This window comes from Oreochromis aureus, linkage group 1, assembly GCF_013358895.1.
Source record: "Oreochromis aureus strain Israel breed Guangdong linkage group 1, ZZ_aureus, whole genome shotgun sequence".
Taxonomy (NCBI): Eukaryota; Metazoa; Chordata; class Actinopteri; order Cichliformes; family Cichlidae; genus Oreochromis; species Oreochromis aureus.
In genome coordinates this window covers 35657207-35676180 of record NC_052942.1, presented here as the reverse complement: position 1 = coordinate 35676180, position 18974 = coordinate 35657207, and the positions used below count along the sequence as shown (strand labels likewise).

Here is an 18974-nt window from a genome sequence, read left to right as displayed (position 1 = left end):
GGGGACAAGGAAAGGAAATAAAGAAGGAAAGCCAGAACTTGGCCTCTTCTTCCCACAGCTTAGGTTTGCCCACAGATAAACAAATGAGTACAGTAAGCAAAGTTCACAAATGATGACAAAACTCTGCTTTAGTTTGACCTAATTTACTGACCAGAGGGAAGAAACATATCTGTATCAAGGCGTTTTTCACAGTATAACGTATTTCTGGGACTTTGTTACAAACAAAAGTAGCAGCAATTCTAAACTGCCGCTTTTGATCACTTGCAAAAGATTTAAAAATATGTTTCTTTGATCCGACGGGGCTTCCGTGTTAAATGTGTCCCAGAAACTTCGCTTTTGAACAGCTTTTCCGCGCAAAATGTGAAACTTGTTCTCAGATGTTTCAGGTCCCTTTAATGCCAGTTTCCAGACAGATGGAGCCCCATTTCGGAAACAAACGTGCTTTTAAGTCTTCCGATCACACTTAATCTCTGTACCAAGCCAATGGACTTTTTACTGACTTGTACAATCATTTATGTTCTGTTAGCCAACTGTATGGGAAGATGTTTGCATTTAGTATTAAACACCTTGCTCTCAGTAGAATATAAAAACGTCTACAGAAAAGAGGAACTGTTTACCTTCACTCTGAGTCTCTTTGGCGGTATCAAATGCAGCCACTGTATAGGATGTACGCTGAAAACAATTCTTTCCTCAACGGGACAAAGTTCAAGGCTGCAGTTCTTTACAATGCTTCACAATAAAAGCACAAAGTTACACTAGATAATAGGAAGAAAATGGATATATCTCTTACAGAAAATAAGATAAAAAGCTCAGGCGCCCATAAATTAATAAATAAATAAATAAAATGAACGACTGAACTAAATATACAGTAGGCTATCGATTAAAAGACCAAGCTTCCTTTACTCGCACATAAACCCTGCCTCACTGTAGGAGTATTTGTTTCTTTCTTTCTTTTTCTTGTTGTTTTCCTGCTCTGAAACTTCTTTTGCTCCCTTTTTCGTTTCATCTAGTATTTTGCTTTGTTGTTTACAGCAAAGGGGCGTTATCACAAATACACAATTTTTTTTATTTATTAGGATATTTTTCCAAAAGAGAATTTTAAGCAGGCACGTTCAAAAGTCTTATATTTTATTTTTACATTATTGTTAAAATAAAATTTAAGGAATGGTCAAAATTGGTTTGTTTTTATGTGGTTAAAAAAGTCGATGTGGAAGTTGATTTGAGAACTGAAGGTTTTAATGTGAAATTTTAACATAAATATGTAGAGGAACTAGAGTAACGTTATAAAGTGTGCTGTAAAACTTGTCAACACATTTACCTGTAAAATTTTTAAATGCACATAGATATCAGTTATTAACTGGGCTCTGTTTTAAGAAATATTTGAGTTATTAAAATGTTCCAATAGTTAATTTAAGTGTCGCAGTTTCTTCTTAATTTAACCGGCTCCATGACGATTTTTAGACGTTTTCCGTTCGGCGTAAGAACCCACTGGAGTCCCACAGTAAGCGGTTCAATTCAACCAAAGCAGAGAGACATAAAAGAAAAATATTAGGAATCCAACAGAAAGGCGCATTTCATAATATATTGACTGCTTTCCGTTTTTCAAAGTAAAACCACTTTAAAGGTGCATTGCCACCAAAGAAGAAGAGGGAAAAAATACGAAATTGAATATATTAATTGTTTGTTTCTGACAAGAAAACACAGGCGACAAATTTTCTTTAAAAGAAATAATATTTCAAATATTTTCTGGATTTCTATAATATTAATAATATATCGATATTATATAAAAGTTCAGAGATACGTTTAAATATTTAACTTATAAAATTCAAAACAACATGGTAGCTTTGAAAGTGAAATTTAAAATAAGAATCCCTTCGAACTCATAGCTGATTTGAAAGATAATTGATAATTAATTTAAAGTGCTTCGAGTGCTCCTTTATTTAGAAAATAAAGGCGCAACGTTCCAGCAACTCAACTGAATTTCTCAGGAGTTATGTCTTATACTTTTATTAAATCAACCGTTTTGTCCACCAGACGCTCTAAAATTAATAAAATTAAATAAAATGTGAGAGGAAAAAAAGTCAGTCTTGGTCTTTTCTTTAAATAACACAGAGCGGGTGGAAAACTTGCAACAATATCTTTTTATCTTTTATGCACATTAAGTTACCGCGTGTTTAAATGTACCATATAAGAAACAGTATGTACGTATATGTGAAATTATCGATTATTCCAACAAACGGGAAATACATGTGATGTTATGCAATTTATTTTTCTTCGCTTCTTAAATCTTATTTTTCTGGAAACTATTTGGTTAGACATGTTTTAACATTATAAACTCAGTTTCAGAACTTTCTAACAGCGCCCACATCTTGATTTTTTTTTATTTTTTTTAATCAAGCATTTCAGGAGGTTTCTATTCAAGAAGAACTGCGCAAAAGCTTCGTGAACTAGATTAATCACAGCACCGCGCAGGAACCCGGATAACAGGTAGGTCAGTGTTATTTCATTTGTTCAGTAAGCTATTTATAAGCATCTGCGCTGCATTTCTTAAAAAGGTATAAACACTCCGACAGTAATGCTTCCTGAGGGCTTGAGCATCATGGTTCACTAGTTACTTCTCACTTGACGATGGATATTAATATTTAAAAAAAAAAAAAAAAAAAAAGATCTCAAGTGATATGACTGGCTGCACGCTTTCATCCTAGAAAGCTGATTGGCTAGGTACAAACCACGCTGCGCGATAACTGATCCAGCTCCTGTGCTCACAGAAAACAGCAGAGATGTGTTTTTTCCCCCTTATTTATTACTCCGGTCAAGAAAAAAGGCAAAAACGTGGCCGCGAAGGAAAGTCCATTTGAGTAGTGTCGCGTATTGATCTCAGGCTTAACTTATTTTTCCACCACCACATAAAGCCTGCACACTCTTTTGTCATTATCATCTCTTTGGAGCTGTACGTGTGTACATTGTTGTGTACATGCTCCATTGTTTTATGTTGGCCCTTTGGCCCAGAACACCCAGGGGCCGACGGGCACCCAGCTTCGGCCTCCTCAGGGTAAACTGTAGTGACAGAGCACGCAGGGCCCCCTCATTAGCTCTGTGTCCATTAGAAGCAAAGAAGCTGATTTAATCCTCTCTGTCCTCCTCAATCTGGCACCACAGTCACGGTTTTAACTCCATTTTCATTCTCTTATGAACAGTTTAACCAGCTTTTTCTTTTTTTTTAACTAATAGAAGATTTAATAGCAAAAAGAGCTGTCAACGGGTGCTAGTGACAAGTTGGAAAAGCAGCTTTACCTTATTTGAAGACAGACTTTTATTGTAGTATTCTAAAAAGAATACTACATACATACAATTTTCTTTTTCATGTGTGGATGTGCTGATACATGCGGCCATACTACAAGCTCATACTAGGTTTTGTCTTAATAGTTAATTGAAAACTATTAAAAAGTTCTAAAAAAGCACAGCTACAGGCTACAAGCTGCAAGCTACAAGAAAAGGATGTAATGTGGCACTCTTTGTTCCCTCCTTTTAAGTGTTTTCTTCAGTTGTAAAGATGTTAAAACTGAGTGATCAAGCCCAATATAAGATAAGTGCAGGAGAAAAGTTAACTGTTTTCCTGCAGGTTGTTAAATAAGGCAAATGTAAATACAACCTGACATTCACATAAAGCTGTCACTGTCAGTGGAAGCAATTAGTTTGATTAAAACACCCAATTAGTGACAATATTATAGTAAGAAATGGGCTCCAGAACACCAGACAGACTCCACTTGGCTTACGTTTCCTTACTCCATTGCAGCACAAAAAAAGAAAAGTTAAAACGAATGCGCTCCCTTGTGTAAACACACTTGATTCCTGTTGGAAGGTGACAAACATGAACACCGTTGAGTTGAAATGACGAAATAAAGCAAATACACTTTATTTATAAATCTTGAGTTATAATTTAATACGGTACCAATATGTTAACCAATATGCTTTCACAGTACATCAGAGTGGTTGTCAAAAAGAAGTAAACACAAATACACTCACACACACACACCCACACACACACACATGCACATACACTCTAAATTCAGCAATACCCTGCAGTGGTCTGTTGTGCCATTAAGTGGCCTGGGCTCATTAATGCATGAGTTATACTGAAATAAATTTGTTTCTTGGCCTGGGAAATTAAGAGATTGTAGTTATTATAGGCCCAGTGCTCTTAAAAATCTCTGAGGAAGTCAGTGTAAAAGTCCAGGAAACATAAATTCATTAGAAGTATTTGGTAATGCATTTGTCCTTAATCTCGTAGTGTCATTCGTGTTCTTCTTACCTGTCATGGGGGAATACGATTTGAACTTTAATCCCTCTAAATATAAAAAATATTGGATTAAGCTATCCAACAGTCAGCTCACCGTCATGATTAGCCTCTCAGTTCAAATGAGAAAAAACCGAAAAGTTGAAGTGTGACAAAAATCCGGGAGAGATAAATTGCTTTGAAATAGGATTTTAAAGAGTTTAACTGGAACATTATGGCAAAAGGGAAATAATCGTATTAGCCAAGAAGTATAACGAAGAAATGACTAACGCTTGGCGCAACCGAACACTGAGCATGAGAAGTGCAGTTCTGAAATGTTTTTGCTGTTCTCATTCTTTGCATGTCAATAAGAAAACCAGAATAAGAAAACAAAGTAACTAAAACAAAGCATCAATCTCACCTTTCTGTCTCTATGCAACCGAGCAAAAAGGCTGAAGTCAGAAGAAGTCGGGTTTCAAACAATCATATTAAATCTTTCTGAAATGTTCCTTTAGTCCAAAGTGCTATGTCTGGAAGGTATGAAAACAACAACAACAACAAAAAACAGATCAACACAAGACGATCCCTGCAGTTTTCTCACTAGCTGGGGTAAAAATATGTAAAACATTAAAAAAAAGAAGAAAAAAAAAAGAAAACAAAAAGGATCCAAAACATAATTTACAAGCACGATAAATATACACACAGGTCCAATAAATATTGTTTGTTATCCCAAAAACCATAGACTGTGAGAGGTCACCACACCGCAAAAAGATGTCCATCGTAACCAGTCATTTCGTTTAATGACATTAGTTCTCTTTAAACAAGTGAAAATTTCTGCCAGTGCAGTCAGATCATTTTGTCGTTGGTAGATTTCCTGTATTTTGTGGACCCCTCTAAAAGCGCAGGGGCATAATGGAAAATAAGGCAGGTAACACCTCTGGTATGATGAAAAAAGCAAATTAAATTACATTTTTACCCTTAAGATACTTTAGAGAATTTAATTCCACTGGCAGGTTTTTCTCTTGTTTAAATCAACAGAGGTTTTACTATTTGAAATGACTTGATTTGAAAAGTGGGACCCTTCCTGACCTTAGTAGCACCACAGCAGCTTTTATTCTCTATTGAATAGGCATGTAAGGCCAGTTGAAGCTGCTACCAGAAAGCAGCATGTCCCTTATCAGAGTTTCTATGGGTGTTTTCCCCACCAGACGGACGAAGAAAAGCTGCTCTATGACAGAAGAAGAGACGCTGCGGAGGGAAGGCAAGCGAAGCAGCAGCTTCCCAAACCTGTTAGGCTGGTTGGGATACTGGCTCCTCACATACTCCTCTAAAGCACACTGCGATTTCTCCTGGAGACCCTCCACATGGGCCACATCTGATAGACCACAAGCATCTACAGAGAGAATGTAACACAGAAACAAATAGGCAGAAGAGAAGAGGTCAGGACCAGTGGTTCAACTGGGCATCTGAAAAATACTTCAGTTTCATGTTTATTCAGTGTTAATACAAAATGATCAAAACTCGCGATGGTACAGTCTGAATGTGGAGTTAGATGAAAAGTTACAGGGATCGAAAGTCAAAAAAGCACCAGAAAAAACAAAAATCTGTTAGGTATTACTCTTTACTGATATTATTTAAATCCCTGGATAAGACATTAAAGAAGAGGTCAGGGCAGCAGAATGCCAAATATTAGTGGACGGATTTAAATATTTTATTACTTTGTAAACAGATTTGTGTGAACCTCACGAAGATGGTAACAGAACCATCAACTATAAACACAGAACACCCAATAAACTAGTTAGTCAGACATGGTTGGGTAAATGTAGAGGTTTAAAAATGTAAAATTGGATACTGTAAGAGCTCAGTGGGAGGTTGAAAATAAAACATATAGGCAAATAGTTGAGGTTTGTCAATCTGATGCTATCTGGGATCAATGATGGTGCCACTGCTCCCATCCAATGAAAAAAAAAGAATACTCAGGGCCCAGAAAAAAGGAAGGAAGCACGGCAAGAGCATTGATTGCTCTGAATCATTTGCATTTCAACGCACAGCAGACTCTTCTGTCTGTACTGTAAAACTGCAGGCCGGCTGGAAACAGGGGTTAAAGCAGGACTGTCCCAGTTTAAAAGGCACGTGCTCACATGTGCTCACGGGGACTAAAATAGACCAATAGGAAACCTTCTTTTATTTATTTTTTTACTCTGCTGCTACTTGTCCTTTTGAACCCACTCACAATCCAACCACCAAGCATCACTCTGTCATCTAAAAGGCTGTTAAGAAACTGGCATACATTTTGCATTGCAAAGTCAACTAATAGTTCCCCTTGCTTTATGAACAGTGCAAAAAAAGCTTCTTTATGAAGATATTTTCAAATTTAAAGCTATAAAGAATAAAATGTATTATGCAGTTACATTTACATGCTATGATCGTTTTTAAAACAGTGGCAAGATTTAAATATAAAAAATTTATTTTTTGAATAAAAAAATCCTCTAAATTTTAAGCCTGAAAATAAGTTAATTAAATTTAAGTGGTTTCAATTTTTTCACTTGAAATAAAAAATACTCCTTTTTTTTTTTTTTTTTTTTTTTTAAATAAATCACTCTGCTGAGGCACCTTTTGTGTGAAGCAGCAGTGGAATATAGATGTTGTCAAATGTTTAACTCAAAGCTCTGTTTCCATTTGTATAACCTATTCAGGCAAAATATTTCATATTTTAAGGGCTGTAAGGATTTGATGCAGTTTTAAGACCATCAAACTCACTCACTCACTCACTCACTCTTCCTCTTCAGTATTTTTTTTTAATGCAGATAAACTGTTGCTTCAAGATCTGACAACTGTATGAGGTCATTTAAGTAAGAGGTACAGCAGCTGGTTCAGGTTTAAAGGGAGTACTTTTCTAGAGCAAATCCAACATATATGATTTGTATTCCTTTTTTTAATGACCGTTTATAACGATATCAGAGGATCATCAGACTTATGATCTCTAAAATCTGCAAAAATTTTGTTTTATATAGATTTTGCTTTTAAGGTGTTTCAGAGTTTTAATACAAATTATTGATTTTTCTTTTTAGCCCCCCCTCCCCCACCCCCCAACGCACAGTTACCGAGTGTTACGCAAACTATTATAGCACGAGCAATAAAAAAAAAATCTGTAAAATTATTTTTAGAAGATTTTCTGTCGTTTTTCTGGAAATATTTATTCCTACGTTTTTCAGACGATTTTTAAGTAACGTTCTCGTCCGCTCGCATTAATTTTGTTTTCTCTACATTTGGAAAATAATTTATTTAATTAAATTAGGATTTTAATTTTGATAGCGGTTGTTTTCTTCGTGATGGCGGTGGCACAATTCTCCTTCGTTTTTAAACTTGCGTGATTTCGCTAAAATGTCAGCCACAGCGTGTGTGGGGGTGAAAAGGTAAAGTTTACCTGTGGTGAACAGCACGATGGCCTTGATGCAGCTGTACTCCGCCGAATCCACGTGCAGCACCTTCAGCTTTTCCACCTGCTCCTGGAAGACCCGGATGTGGTCCATGAAGGCCACCACCCGGTCAGCAGACATTGGGGATGCGTGGAGACCAGCAGCGGCCAGTAGCGGGGCGGCGTGGACGGGCATGGAGCACTGGGCGGCGTTCAGGACGAATAGTTCGCTCCAGGTGAGGCGAAGAAGAGCCACCTGGTCCGGCACCTGCAGGTCCGGGAAAAAAGGGATGTTGCGGGCCCACTCCACAGCGCTGAAGAGCATCCGAGCCGCCAGCTCGCAGATGTTCTCAATGCCCAGGATGTTGTTGTTCTGCAGGCACTGAGAGCCGAACCTGGAGGTCGGGTAGGGTTCGGCCCGCAGCAGCAGAGAGATGTACCCCGACAGATAGGAGTGGCACTGCAGAGGATCCCCGTTTGTCAGAGCAAACTGGCCGTGATATGACTGGGTTGGTATTCTGCCTCTCTGGACAGCTGTAAGAAAGAGACAGCAGAAATGCCACATCAGGCTAGAAGGCGATTAAAACAACGCAGATAACATTTAAAGAACCCTACAACTAGACAGCACGCACGGGACGTCATTTACGACAGCATATGTCAATTAAAACCTCGCATGTAATGGCTAAATACACGCTTATTTTAGTCGGATTAGGCTGGGATTCCTTTCTAATGTCAGTGGTGAGCTAGCTTATGGTTGGCTGGCCCTTCAGAAGTGGACATGGATAAGTGTTGTGGACAGCTCCTGGAAAGAAATGTCACATTCAGCTCGGTGCTGGGAGATCTGGAGCACAACCTGCAGATAATGGCGTGTGAGATTTTTTTTTTTCTTTTTTCCCCTCTTTTCTTTTTCCCAGCGTGTTTCTGGGTAATTCAGTAGTGTTGTGTTTTTTTTTTTTTTTTTTTTTCAAATTTATAATTGCTCCAGTTCACAGCCCAAATTATCGGGATTCCGTTTTCAGTTAATGCTCTCTAATATCATCAAGTGAGTAGGCTTATTGTAACTTAATTATTTAATTTTTGGCTGTGAAATCTCTAATAGGCTAAACTTTAATAAACTTTCACATTTAGACAACAAAGCAGACTCTTAGTAGGCTAGTGTAGGCTGCGGTCTGGGCCTAGTGCTGTATTTGAAAAGCATGCATAATGAATAAGAGCAGACACACATGGTCCGCACGCGCACATCATTTAAAAATGTATTTTACATTTTTATGGCTACAATTTAAACGAAAAAAAGGCACTGAAACTAAAGTTAAATATATCTACTGCCGAATGTGAACACCTGACATTTAAAGCATCTGCAGACTTACACTCCCCGGGGATGATGGACATAAAGCGGAAGGGGAGCAACAATAGTGCACCTAACATGCTACAGGATGCTAGCGGGAACATCTGTAATATGTGTAATATCACACACTGAGGTCTACACAATATAAAGCTATAGTACCCGAGACAAAATAAATAATTATACACCCCGCATTTAAAAAAAAAAAAATATAGACATTATTCAATGAATAAAATATCCCTAGAGTGTCAAACCCCGGACAAAGGCTCCTGGGTCCACAAAGAAATATGTAAACACAAGCTAGGCTACACATATGTAGCATCCACACAACTAGAGTATGGGGCAGATATGCGTTCAAACATAAAAGAGTGCTGCATGTGAAAGTGTGATGGATGTGATAGTACCAGTAATAACAGTTTGATGCCAGCCCGTACCTTCTCTCCTCATGCCGACTTTGAGGCATTTCTTGAGGCGACAGTACTGGCACTGGTTGCGGTGGTGCTGGTCTATGGGACAGTTCCTGTTGGCCCTGCAGGTGTAGGTCAGGTTTCTCCTGACGCTGCGTTTAAAGAAGCTCTTACATCCCTCGCATGTGAACTGTCCGTAGTGCTTCCCGCTGGATTTATCCCCGCACACGATGCACTCGATCTGCTGGCTCTGCTGTTTGTCCATGGACAAGGAGGAGGAGGAGGAGGAAGAGGAGGTGCTGTTGTTATTGTTGGTGGTGGTCGCGACAGTGTTGCCGGACGGATTGGGCGGCGGTGCTCCCTGAGGTGCAGCTGCTGTTTGGGGTATTTCCAGAGAAGGCGCCGGGTTCATGTGTCCCGTCAGCTCTCCGGGCAGAGACAGAGGTGCAACCTGGGACACCGGGGAGGAAAGAGTCCCCTGAGAGTCCCCGACCGCCTCGGTGTTTCTCCACGCTACCATCGCCATTTCGACTTTCTCCAAAACTTTTTTGCGCCCAACTTCTTTTTTACGCGATAATTAACTCACACTAACTGTCGGCATCAATAGCTAATACACAGTCAAGGGAAACTGCGGCATTTTCTGACGAAACGAAATACAACTTCAAATAAAATAAATAAAAGAGAGCTCATAGGATAACGGCAGAAAATTAAAACGAGTTCACAAGTGAAGATTGAGCAGTCACCCAGAAGCAGCTGCGGGCGCGGACAAAATCCAAAAAGACAGCTTCATTCAAACCGTCATAGTGCGCTATAGCATCCACAGAGGGGGTAAAATAAAGACGGAGCCAACATCCACACAGGGAAGCAACGTTATCCGCCAAATATACAATCTGATCCTTTCTGTTCTGTGTGTCCAGCTTTAAACAGAATGTCGTGCGAGCAGATCCTTCATTAGGGATGGAGTCACGCGACCAGGCTTTCCAGACGCTCCCTGCTCTCCCGATCAGTCAGAAGTTACATTAAAAAGACAACAGGGAGAGAGAGAGAGAGAGAGAGAGAGGGAGGGAGAGTCAAAGAGGGGGAGTGATGGATGTTGATTTTGATGATGCTTTGCTCCGGGACGGAGGAGGAGAGTGATGCGCCCGCACGTCACCGGCTGTGAATCGGTGACGCTGGTTTGGGGCGGAGTTAACGCGTGGAGAAGCTGGTCTCGGAGCAGCAGTGCGGGGGTTCAGCTGACTTTAAAGAGGGTAAGAGTTCACATCCTCCCTGTTATGTTTTCTGTTTTTTTCCCCTCTGTCCAATTGCGCTCTCTCTCTCTCTCATGTGTGCGCACACGAAGGTTTTTTTTGTTTGTTTTATTTTGTTCTTTGCACTATGACTACTTACTCGCCGTGAATCTGTCAAACCACAGTTTGCATCATATCACCCATAATGTATATTAGGAGTACTCATGTTATACTGGTACATAAAGAGGCTGCTTCTGCCCGCGAAGACCCTGAAGGGGCCAATTCAGATCCTAAATGCAGTTATTTGATGCCACCTAGTGTCGTCAGTAAATTACGCAGAAAAATTCCCTTTTTTAGATCCACTCACAAAAAGAGATTTTATACATTTCTTTTATAAATAATACATTTAATGCACCTCTCCTCTGTCCCGTCTTAGTTGCAGTCACTTTGTGGACTTTGTAATCACTTAATCATCCACTCACACCAAATTACTAATCAGACATTTTTTTAGAAATTACTAAAACCTTTTCTTTTTTTTCTTTCTTTCTTGAGAGAGAAAGTTTACAAGTTAGTTTATGTATAGGTGAGATACATATTGGACTTTTAGCTTTCATCAGTAAACTTACTAAACATCCTGACTTCCAGTGCAGATCTAAAATCCTACTGTAAAAAGATTGTTGTGAAATGCCCAGTATAAACACACAAAAATGATTGTTTTAGCACAGGCTGTAAAATCAATTCTAAATATAAATGCAACAAACCGAATAAATAAACTGATGTTATCCCTCCTCAAATAGCAAGAATACAAAGATATATGGGAATTAAATATATTCATGAAAACCAGTGGCTACATGTCTAGCTGAAGAGATGACACCTTCGCTTGTGCCTCTACCCTTTCTGTCTCTCATGTTCATGATCTATTGAATTTCACTCAGTGCAGCTGCATTGGAGTATACGCTACTTGATATCCATAAAGCTACCGCATTTTTCAGAGTAGATTTGGTGACTTTAGTTATGGTTTTACATACAGTGTTGCTGTGTGTCTCCATACAGTTGCATTGTTTGATTTTGGTGTATTTACGTGTAGCACAACCATTCTTTTCATTTGTTGTGGATTTCTCAAATGGAATCAGTCTGATGTCTATGGATATCTTTGATGGCAAGTCAGTGCCATGTAAAAATGTCTGTATGGCCATTTCACTGTTGACTCATGCTCCATGAGTCCTGAGGCTGAGTGTGCTGTCATGTTCTTCCAGACGGCCAGAGCTGCAGTCATCCAGCGACTGCTCGCACACAAAACAAGCCTTGCCCCGCCTGCTAACAAAACACACGGCTGATGTCCAATACCAATCAGCAGTGGAAGGTCAAGGCTAAAGTGTTTACCACACTGGATGTGGATGATGCATTCCTTCACACTGTTTATTTCACTGACCTCTCCCCTCCCCCGCTCTGCCTCATGATGGGTCCGGTTAATATTAATCACAGATTTAGGAGTTTACAGATGATAAATCCCTCCTGTTTTTGGTGATCTGGTGCCCTTTAAGACTTATCACCAGTGGGGGAGCTGAAAGCGAGCTAATTGGAAACAAAATGAGGGAGAGTTTGGCCAGGAGAGACCTGCTGTGTGGGCAAAACCACCAGGATATGACTGTTTGCAGTGAAGTGGGAGGCAGCTCTGGCTTCCTGCTTAGAAATCTGCAGAATTTTTCTAATGCAAGCTTGATGTCACTTTACTGAAATTTTGCTCTTATAATTCTGAACATGACAAATATCGGTCAAGCTAAAATCTGAATAAAATATAGTTTGAAGGTGGTTGATGAGTTTATATGACGTGAGAAAACTACGTTCAGCAGTGAGTATGATGAAGCGTATTATGTCAAGGAATTACTTGACCGAGAGAGAGCTTTTAGAAAAGCACACATTATAGTCTTCTAGGAATATCAGGTAGTATTCTCGGCTTTGGCAGTGAATGGGTGTGGTGTAAAGTCATTATGGTAACGAGATTAATGGTTGTGAGCTAAAAGTGCACGGTAGCCTTTCGGATCCTGCAGCGGATGTCCTCTGTTTGTGTTTTAGCAGTGACTGTGTGTAAGTGTGCAGATTCAGAAATGTCGTGACCTGACCTGGAGGCCATGATGTAGAAACAAACCATTGGAAATCAAACTGTCCAATTTACCTGCAAAATAACAGCTCAACATCTGAACTGTACCCACAGCAAAGTGAAATGTGTAGTGTCTGGATGTGGTTGGGCGAGGTAAAATACATCAATATTTAAAAAATAATCAGAATAAAATAAAAACAAAGGGATTGTGCATGTGAGAAAAGGTAATGGTCAGTGTATAACCAATCCCAAGTTCAAAAGTAAAATATATATGAGCATCAGCATGATTTATGTAAAAGAAAGAAACATTTGCCATTTTTTGAGGGGAAAGCAAATTAATTATTGCAAGTAGTTTCAACTAGTTTCTAGTTTCTATCATTTAATTATGTGGAATAAATGTGTATCCACTTTTATTTGAAAGGGTAGTCCCAAGAATTAATTATAGTTTGTGCCTAACCAGATATTTCTGAAAAAAGAAACACAAGTTACAGAAGTATCGACCTTATATTAATCAAACTTATTAACAACCTAGAATTTTATATCTGATAATTTACTTACAATCTCACAAAATAAGCTCAATGTGCTCTTAAAAAAAAACAATTAACACCAAAAATCACAATAAGCTCCGGAGAATACAGAGAATATGATCCCTGTGACTCCTCTGACTGCAAGTGTGTGGGAAGTGTCTAAAGTGCAAACCTGTCACAATCAGTTTGCTTTAAATTTTATTTTTGAGAATACATCCAACTTTTCTGGCACTTGTAAAACACACAGAACAACTTCATCTTGAGTAAAATTTCTGGAGGTTTAACCTGAATATAGTGGGAATCAAGTTTCTGTGAATAAGCAGATGTACACTAGACATTTACTGAATTTTACATGTTAAATTAAACTATAATAAAAAGTGTCAATAACAAAGTTTTACTTATTAAAGCAAGACATTTAAAAGTTGAGCAAAAGTTGAAAGAAGTTTCTACTATAGATTGCTGAACCGGAGCAACAATTAATATTAAAATCAGTATCTTACATGATCATTTATAGCAATTGTAATTTTTACAGTAACTAGTGACTACCACCTTTTCGTGTTTATGTCTCTGGTAATGGATGCTGGACAGTAAAGAGAGCCTGTAGATTGTCACCCTGCTGCGAACCTTGGCAGCCACTGAAACAAAGCTGGGATCTCTTAGGCTCTTTAGCCGGTTCACATCCTGGTCAGAGAGCAACAATAGTTAATGAGTTAGATTAACACGCCACAGCCTTTGCTTCACCTGTGACCGCTGAACCATCTCTCACCTTTTATTAACCCCCGACAGCTGACCTCTGACTCCTTCAGGCCTGCTGCAGAATTCTTCATGAGGTGGATTTCACGCTTGAGAGACGCATTGTGCTACAGGTCAGTGTGCAGTTATAACGCACCGCTAACACTCGTCTCACTCATGAACAGATTCATCCTGGCGAAATGTTGGGATCCTCATTAGGAATTGTACAAAATCCTACTTAACCTTTGACCTCACTCAGACTAGCACTCATTATCTCGTATGAGATTAACCCACATTGCTTTGTAAATGATAGAATTACATGCAACTCAGCTTTGAACTGTAAACAGTTTTGAAACTGATCAAATAAGATAACATTTAAAACAAGACATATGCTTTAGTCAAACCTTTTAATGTGGACTGCACACATTTCTGACCTGTTTATGCATAAGAGAACTAAAAATGACTGTATTATTATTGTAACATTTTACAGTATTTTAATATTTAAGCACAAAATTTGAGGCATATTTGCTGGTAGCCTCTCAGCTGACGCTGATAGAGGTCTGTCATATATAAGGATCCCAGATTAGTTTGACAGGTTCGTTTATGCCATTACAAAATGTTTTTATTGTTCAGTCTCTAAAGTCATGGATAATGAGGGCAATAACATGATGAGTTTCTTACATCGTTGTGTTTTCTTTTTCAGGTGTTAAGGCCAAATAAATTCCCGGGGGGGCGCTGTGTACACTTTAAAGGTCCGGGTGGAGGAACTAAGTGGTTAATTAAGTGGAATGGAAGAGGATGAAGACATAATTCAAACTTTACTTTAAGATAATATACTTAAGTGTGATGTGTACTATTGTGTATTAATATTATTATTAATATTATTTGTGCATCTTAGATTTTTACTCTGTTTCTTTACCCTAATTAAGCAAATCATATCACATTCAGTTCATGGGTTAATCAGTGGCAGTCTGAAAGGGCTGCTGCTATGACCTCATGCCACTTGTGGTTAACTGTGCTTTTAGTTACCTTAGTACGTAGGATTGCTTTTGTTTGTTTATTAACAGGGTTGTTTAAAAGTTTGGGACTGATCTTGAGGAAGAATTTATCAGAGGTGAGGTTCAGCTCAACTTAGAAGTGATTCATTTCTAGAGCTCGATCCATTTCTGAGATGATTCTTTAGCAATGTGATAAAATTGCGTATTTTATGTAATTTTGTCACAAAGAGAAATACACCCCCCAAATTTTTTAAAATCATTTTTAAATGAAAACATAAGAAACTAATACAGATCTAAATATCTTTCTGATCCAGAAGATCATTTAGGCTCAATGAAGATTCAGTTAAATCTTTAATGTTGATGAATAAACACCTTGGTCTGCACTTTATGTCTCTTGTGTCTCGTACTTTAAGTCAAACTCTGCTTACCATTTTATAAATTCAAATTTATCTACTTTAAATTTTTTTACTTCTGACTTTATTTACCCCATAGTTTTATATGCACAAGTCAACGTTATATACAGTGAAAATTGTGACTGACCATAACAGTGTCGTCAGTCATCTTTTAGTCAGTTTACATCAGAAAACATCTGTGTTAATGAGTAATCACTATAGCTTTTAACTGTGATGTACAAGAAGCCGAATCACAGTAACTAACAATAAATAGCGAAGTTAAGAATAAAAATATAGAGAGAGCAATATTTATGATTAACATAACAAACAATGCAAAAAATATTACAGGTGTGATTTTATTATTATCATTATTATTATTATTATTTATCAGGAAATGAATAGTTTCAAACACACTGTCTTTTCATGACAGGCTATTTTTTTCAACATGGCATCAGAGAATTAGTTGAGTGTTTTAACAGCTGTCATGTGGCTGGCCATGTGTCATTTATGCTGGTGGTTTTTCTTGCCCTAGTTAGTGAGATGCAGTGATATTCTTAAAATGCAACTGTGAGGCAGGCTGGGAGGATTTGCTGTCTCTAGGAAGTTTCTTTGTGCTTGATCAGTTGATCTGCGGCCACTGCGGGGAGGTAATGCTGGGATGTTGTGATGTACTGGATGTTACATTAGTTCAGACGGCAGTGTGAAGGCCAGAAGGGACATGGACAGTTGGAGGCTAAGTGTGAATGAGACAGAAATTTAAAGAAACCAAAGAGTCTTTCTTGGTACTTTCCAAGGTCAGGTGGCATACATGACTATAATTCAGAGAGACTGTGCTTTTGCATCTGTCTGCATCGAAGGAAAAGTTATTGGAAGCAGGCTGAAAGTGTAGTCCTTTAGAAAAAAGGCATTATGTATGGAAAATTGGATAAAGTATAATGGTTTTTTTTTTTTTAAATGGCACTTGAATTGTGAAATGGTGAGATTTTGCAACCACTTTTTTCTGCACCACCCACTTAGCACTGACTTGCTTCTACATTTTCGCAGCTCAAACACACCAGGCACAAACCCTCCCTCTCACTTTTCTACCAGAAGACCAAATGTCATTCACAGCAAAGACATTTCTTTTGTCCTTCAAAGCACCACATTTCCTCAGACTGAGAACACTGTCCGGTATTTTGATTGATCATGTATTTGTATCTATTCATAGAGGCCAGATTCATCATTCCAATTTGTCAAGCTGCTGGTGTGCCAAGTTAATTATGTGCAGGAAAGCCAGAAAAAAGAGGACAGCCTCCTGTTTAGACTCATCTGAGGTTTCCCTACCTCACCTCGTCTCCAAACGAGCAGCCAAAGCTTCACTGGGCTGCTGGAGCTGTTTGGCACCATGGGTAATTAGTGTGATGAATGCTTTAGCGGAACAAATAGTGGCAGTCGGCTGTCTCGCTCATCGTGTGGCTGTGCTGTCATAGCTCTGGGGCTGCAAGCTCATCAGGGTAATGGATGATTCTGCAACAGAGCCATCCCTCAAACAACAGCGCCACCACTGAGCAGGAAACGGGCTTCTTTTTTTAGTCGACATAAAAAAAGTTGAGTCTTGAAGGCATCTAAGCTGACTATGGATGTCAAGTGCTTATTAAAAGGTTACCAACAACCAGTAACAGTTAAATCTGGAAAAATGAAATTGAAGTATCTCGTGAGGTATAATCGGGTGAAATGTAAAAAAAATAGCCCAGTGCATTATTCTAAATATGCATTTTTTTTTCTCTAAATAGGGCTAAATATATGGATATTCAAACATCTTACTAATCCTCTGTGGGATTCTGTCCTATGCCTGGGCTGTAGAGCTGTCGCCGTAGAAATGATGGATCACATTATTAGATTAGGGGGAAGCAAGGACGGGCTACAACTGGATTTGCAATTCAGAGTCTCTTTTGTATATGGACCTTTTCTGCATCAAAGGAATGGCCCTAATTGGGCCTCTGTCATTGAGTCAGAGATTGTTTTTTAACAATGCAGGAAACCTTGCAATAAATCAGGTCAGCTGTCTGAGCCACGTCACTGGACAAGGCATTAGTCAGATATGCAGAATGTTCTCTTTGCATACAATGTAAAAAGAATTCATCATCATTTACGAGCCCAGTTGCAAGCCCACATCTCCTAATTCTTCCAACAAACGAAGGGCATATGGTGATTTTTGTCTCTTGGATGAACCCCAGGGCAGAGGCAGCCTTGAAGGTCTGGCTCTGTGTGCTGTCATTTGAGTACCAGCTAATGGCTTGTGCTTACTCTGTGCTTTGACTTTTCAACCCACTGTGACAGAGAATAATATGATGCACATAAGGCTGAATTCTCAACCATGTCATCCATGTAGCGGAAGCTGCCGCAGACAGGTAATCCATAGCTGTATCAGGGAAAAAAAAACACAAGTTCAGTGAATTGTTTCGATGGCAGCCAGACCCAAGGCTAACAGAGCATGAGAGACAGGCGAGGTCGTGGAAAGGTTATTTTTTAGGTTCAGGAGGTGAGACTTTGGGGACGTGGACACGTCAGTCTTGCAGAGTCCGCGGGTCAATGTGAAGACAAGTGGAAGACACATTTCTCTGTCAGCACGCAGAGAGCCCGCACGGGTTCAGGCTTTTGCCGTGAAGTCCCAAGTCATTGAGTCAATAGCCAAGGAACATGACACAACCTCTCACAGTCACTCGGCATCAAGCGGAACAGGGAATGGCATGCTTTCCATTTCACTGCACCGTGGCCCTGGCGAGACCTCGTCTGCACTCGAGAAACAGGAGAGCTCTCAGCCCAGGCTCTCGCATAAAAGCAACGCAGCAACCTGGCCCCGAACACGTACCTGGCTCGCTCACAGCAGCAGTACAAGATGATTCACCGGTCAATCCATAACCCCGGCTATTATCTCCACTGGCTGCTGTAGCACGGCGGGGAGGCCTGTGGATAACCAGAGGGCTTGGATGAAAGGAAATTAGATCATGGCAAAGCACAAGCACATTTCGATTAAACTGATGTCAGGATTTATCTTCTTCTGTCACTGCGTTTAGATGGGAAAAGAAAATGTAACCTTTAACCCTGGCTGACCAAGCACTGACCGAGTGAATAGCCCTTTATCACAAGAATAGCGTTACATACAATGTAACAAACTACATCATTTTGTCTGTGTGTGAGAAGAGTGAATAAAAAAATACACATCTTGTATGCTGCATCATTATCTAGTGCTGCCTTTAGCAACATTCTATTTGTGACATTTAGAAAATACAAACTTGTTCTCTTCACAGGCTGCATGTTTATAGCATTGCTTACTTTTCATCTAATTAACAGTGCTAAAAAGCACAAGTTTTAGAAAAGCCTAAAAAATCACTTCTATGTTTTTAATCAAAATATGATAAATTAGATTTCCCAAGGGCCAGGTTGGAAACCAGCACCACAGCAATGCTCATCATAGCAATGTGGCTCTTTCTGTTTCAGTAACCATATTTAGTTTACACATGGATAAATCTACCACTGCTTTTGTTCAAAAGGAATTCCTCAACAACTTTT

General features: G+C 39.1%; 1 protein-coding gene and 1 long non-coding RNA gene across 2 annotated transcripts; one reads left to right on the top strand and one right to left on the bottom strand.

Moving 5' to 3' along the window:
- Positions 1 to 3922: 3922 nt before the first annotated feature.
- Positions 3923 to 9986, bottom strand: LOC116325544 (COUP transcription factor 2). The gene is made up of 3 exons (XM_031746475.2): positions 9471 to 9986; positions 7704 to 8228; positions 3923 to 5669 (listed from the first exon to the last, which is right to left on the bottom strand). Exons 1-3 carry the CDS (start codon positions 9967 to 9969, stop codon positions 5395 to 5397), a joined length of 1299 nt encoding a protein of 432 aa, XP_031602335.2. The 5' UTR covers positions 9970 to 9986; the 3' UTR covers positions 3923 to 5394.
- Positions 9987 to 10592: 606 nt separating this feature from the next.
- Positions 10593 to 15303, top strand: LOC120440543. The gene is made up of 3 exons (XR_005613330.1): positions 10593 to 10693; positions 14087 to 14166; positions 14736 to 15303. It is a non-coding gene; the product is annotated as an uncharacterized LOC120440543 (long non-coding RNA).
- The last annotated feature ends 3671 nt before the right edge of the window (positions 15304 to 18974 follow it).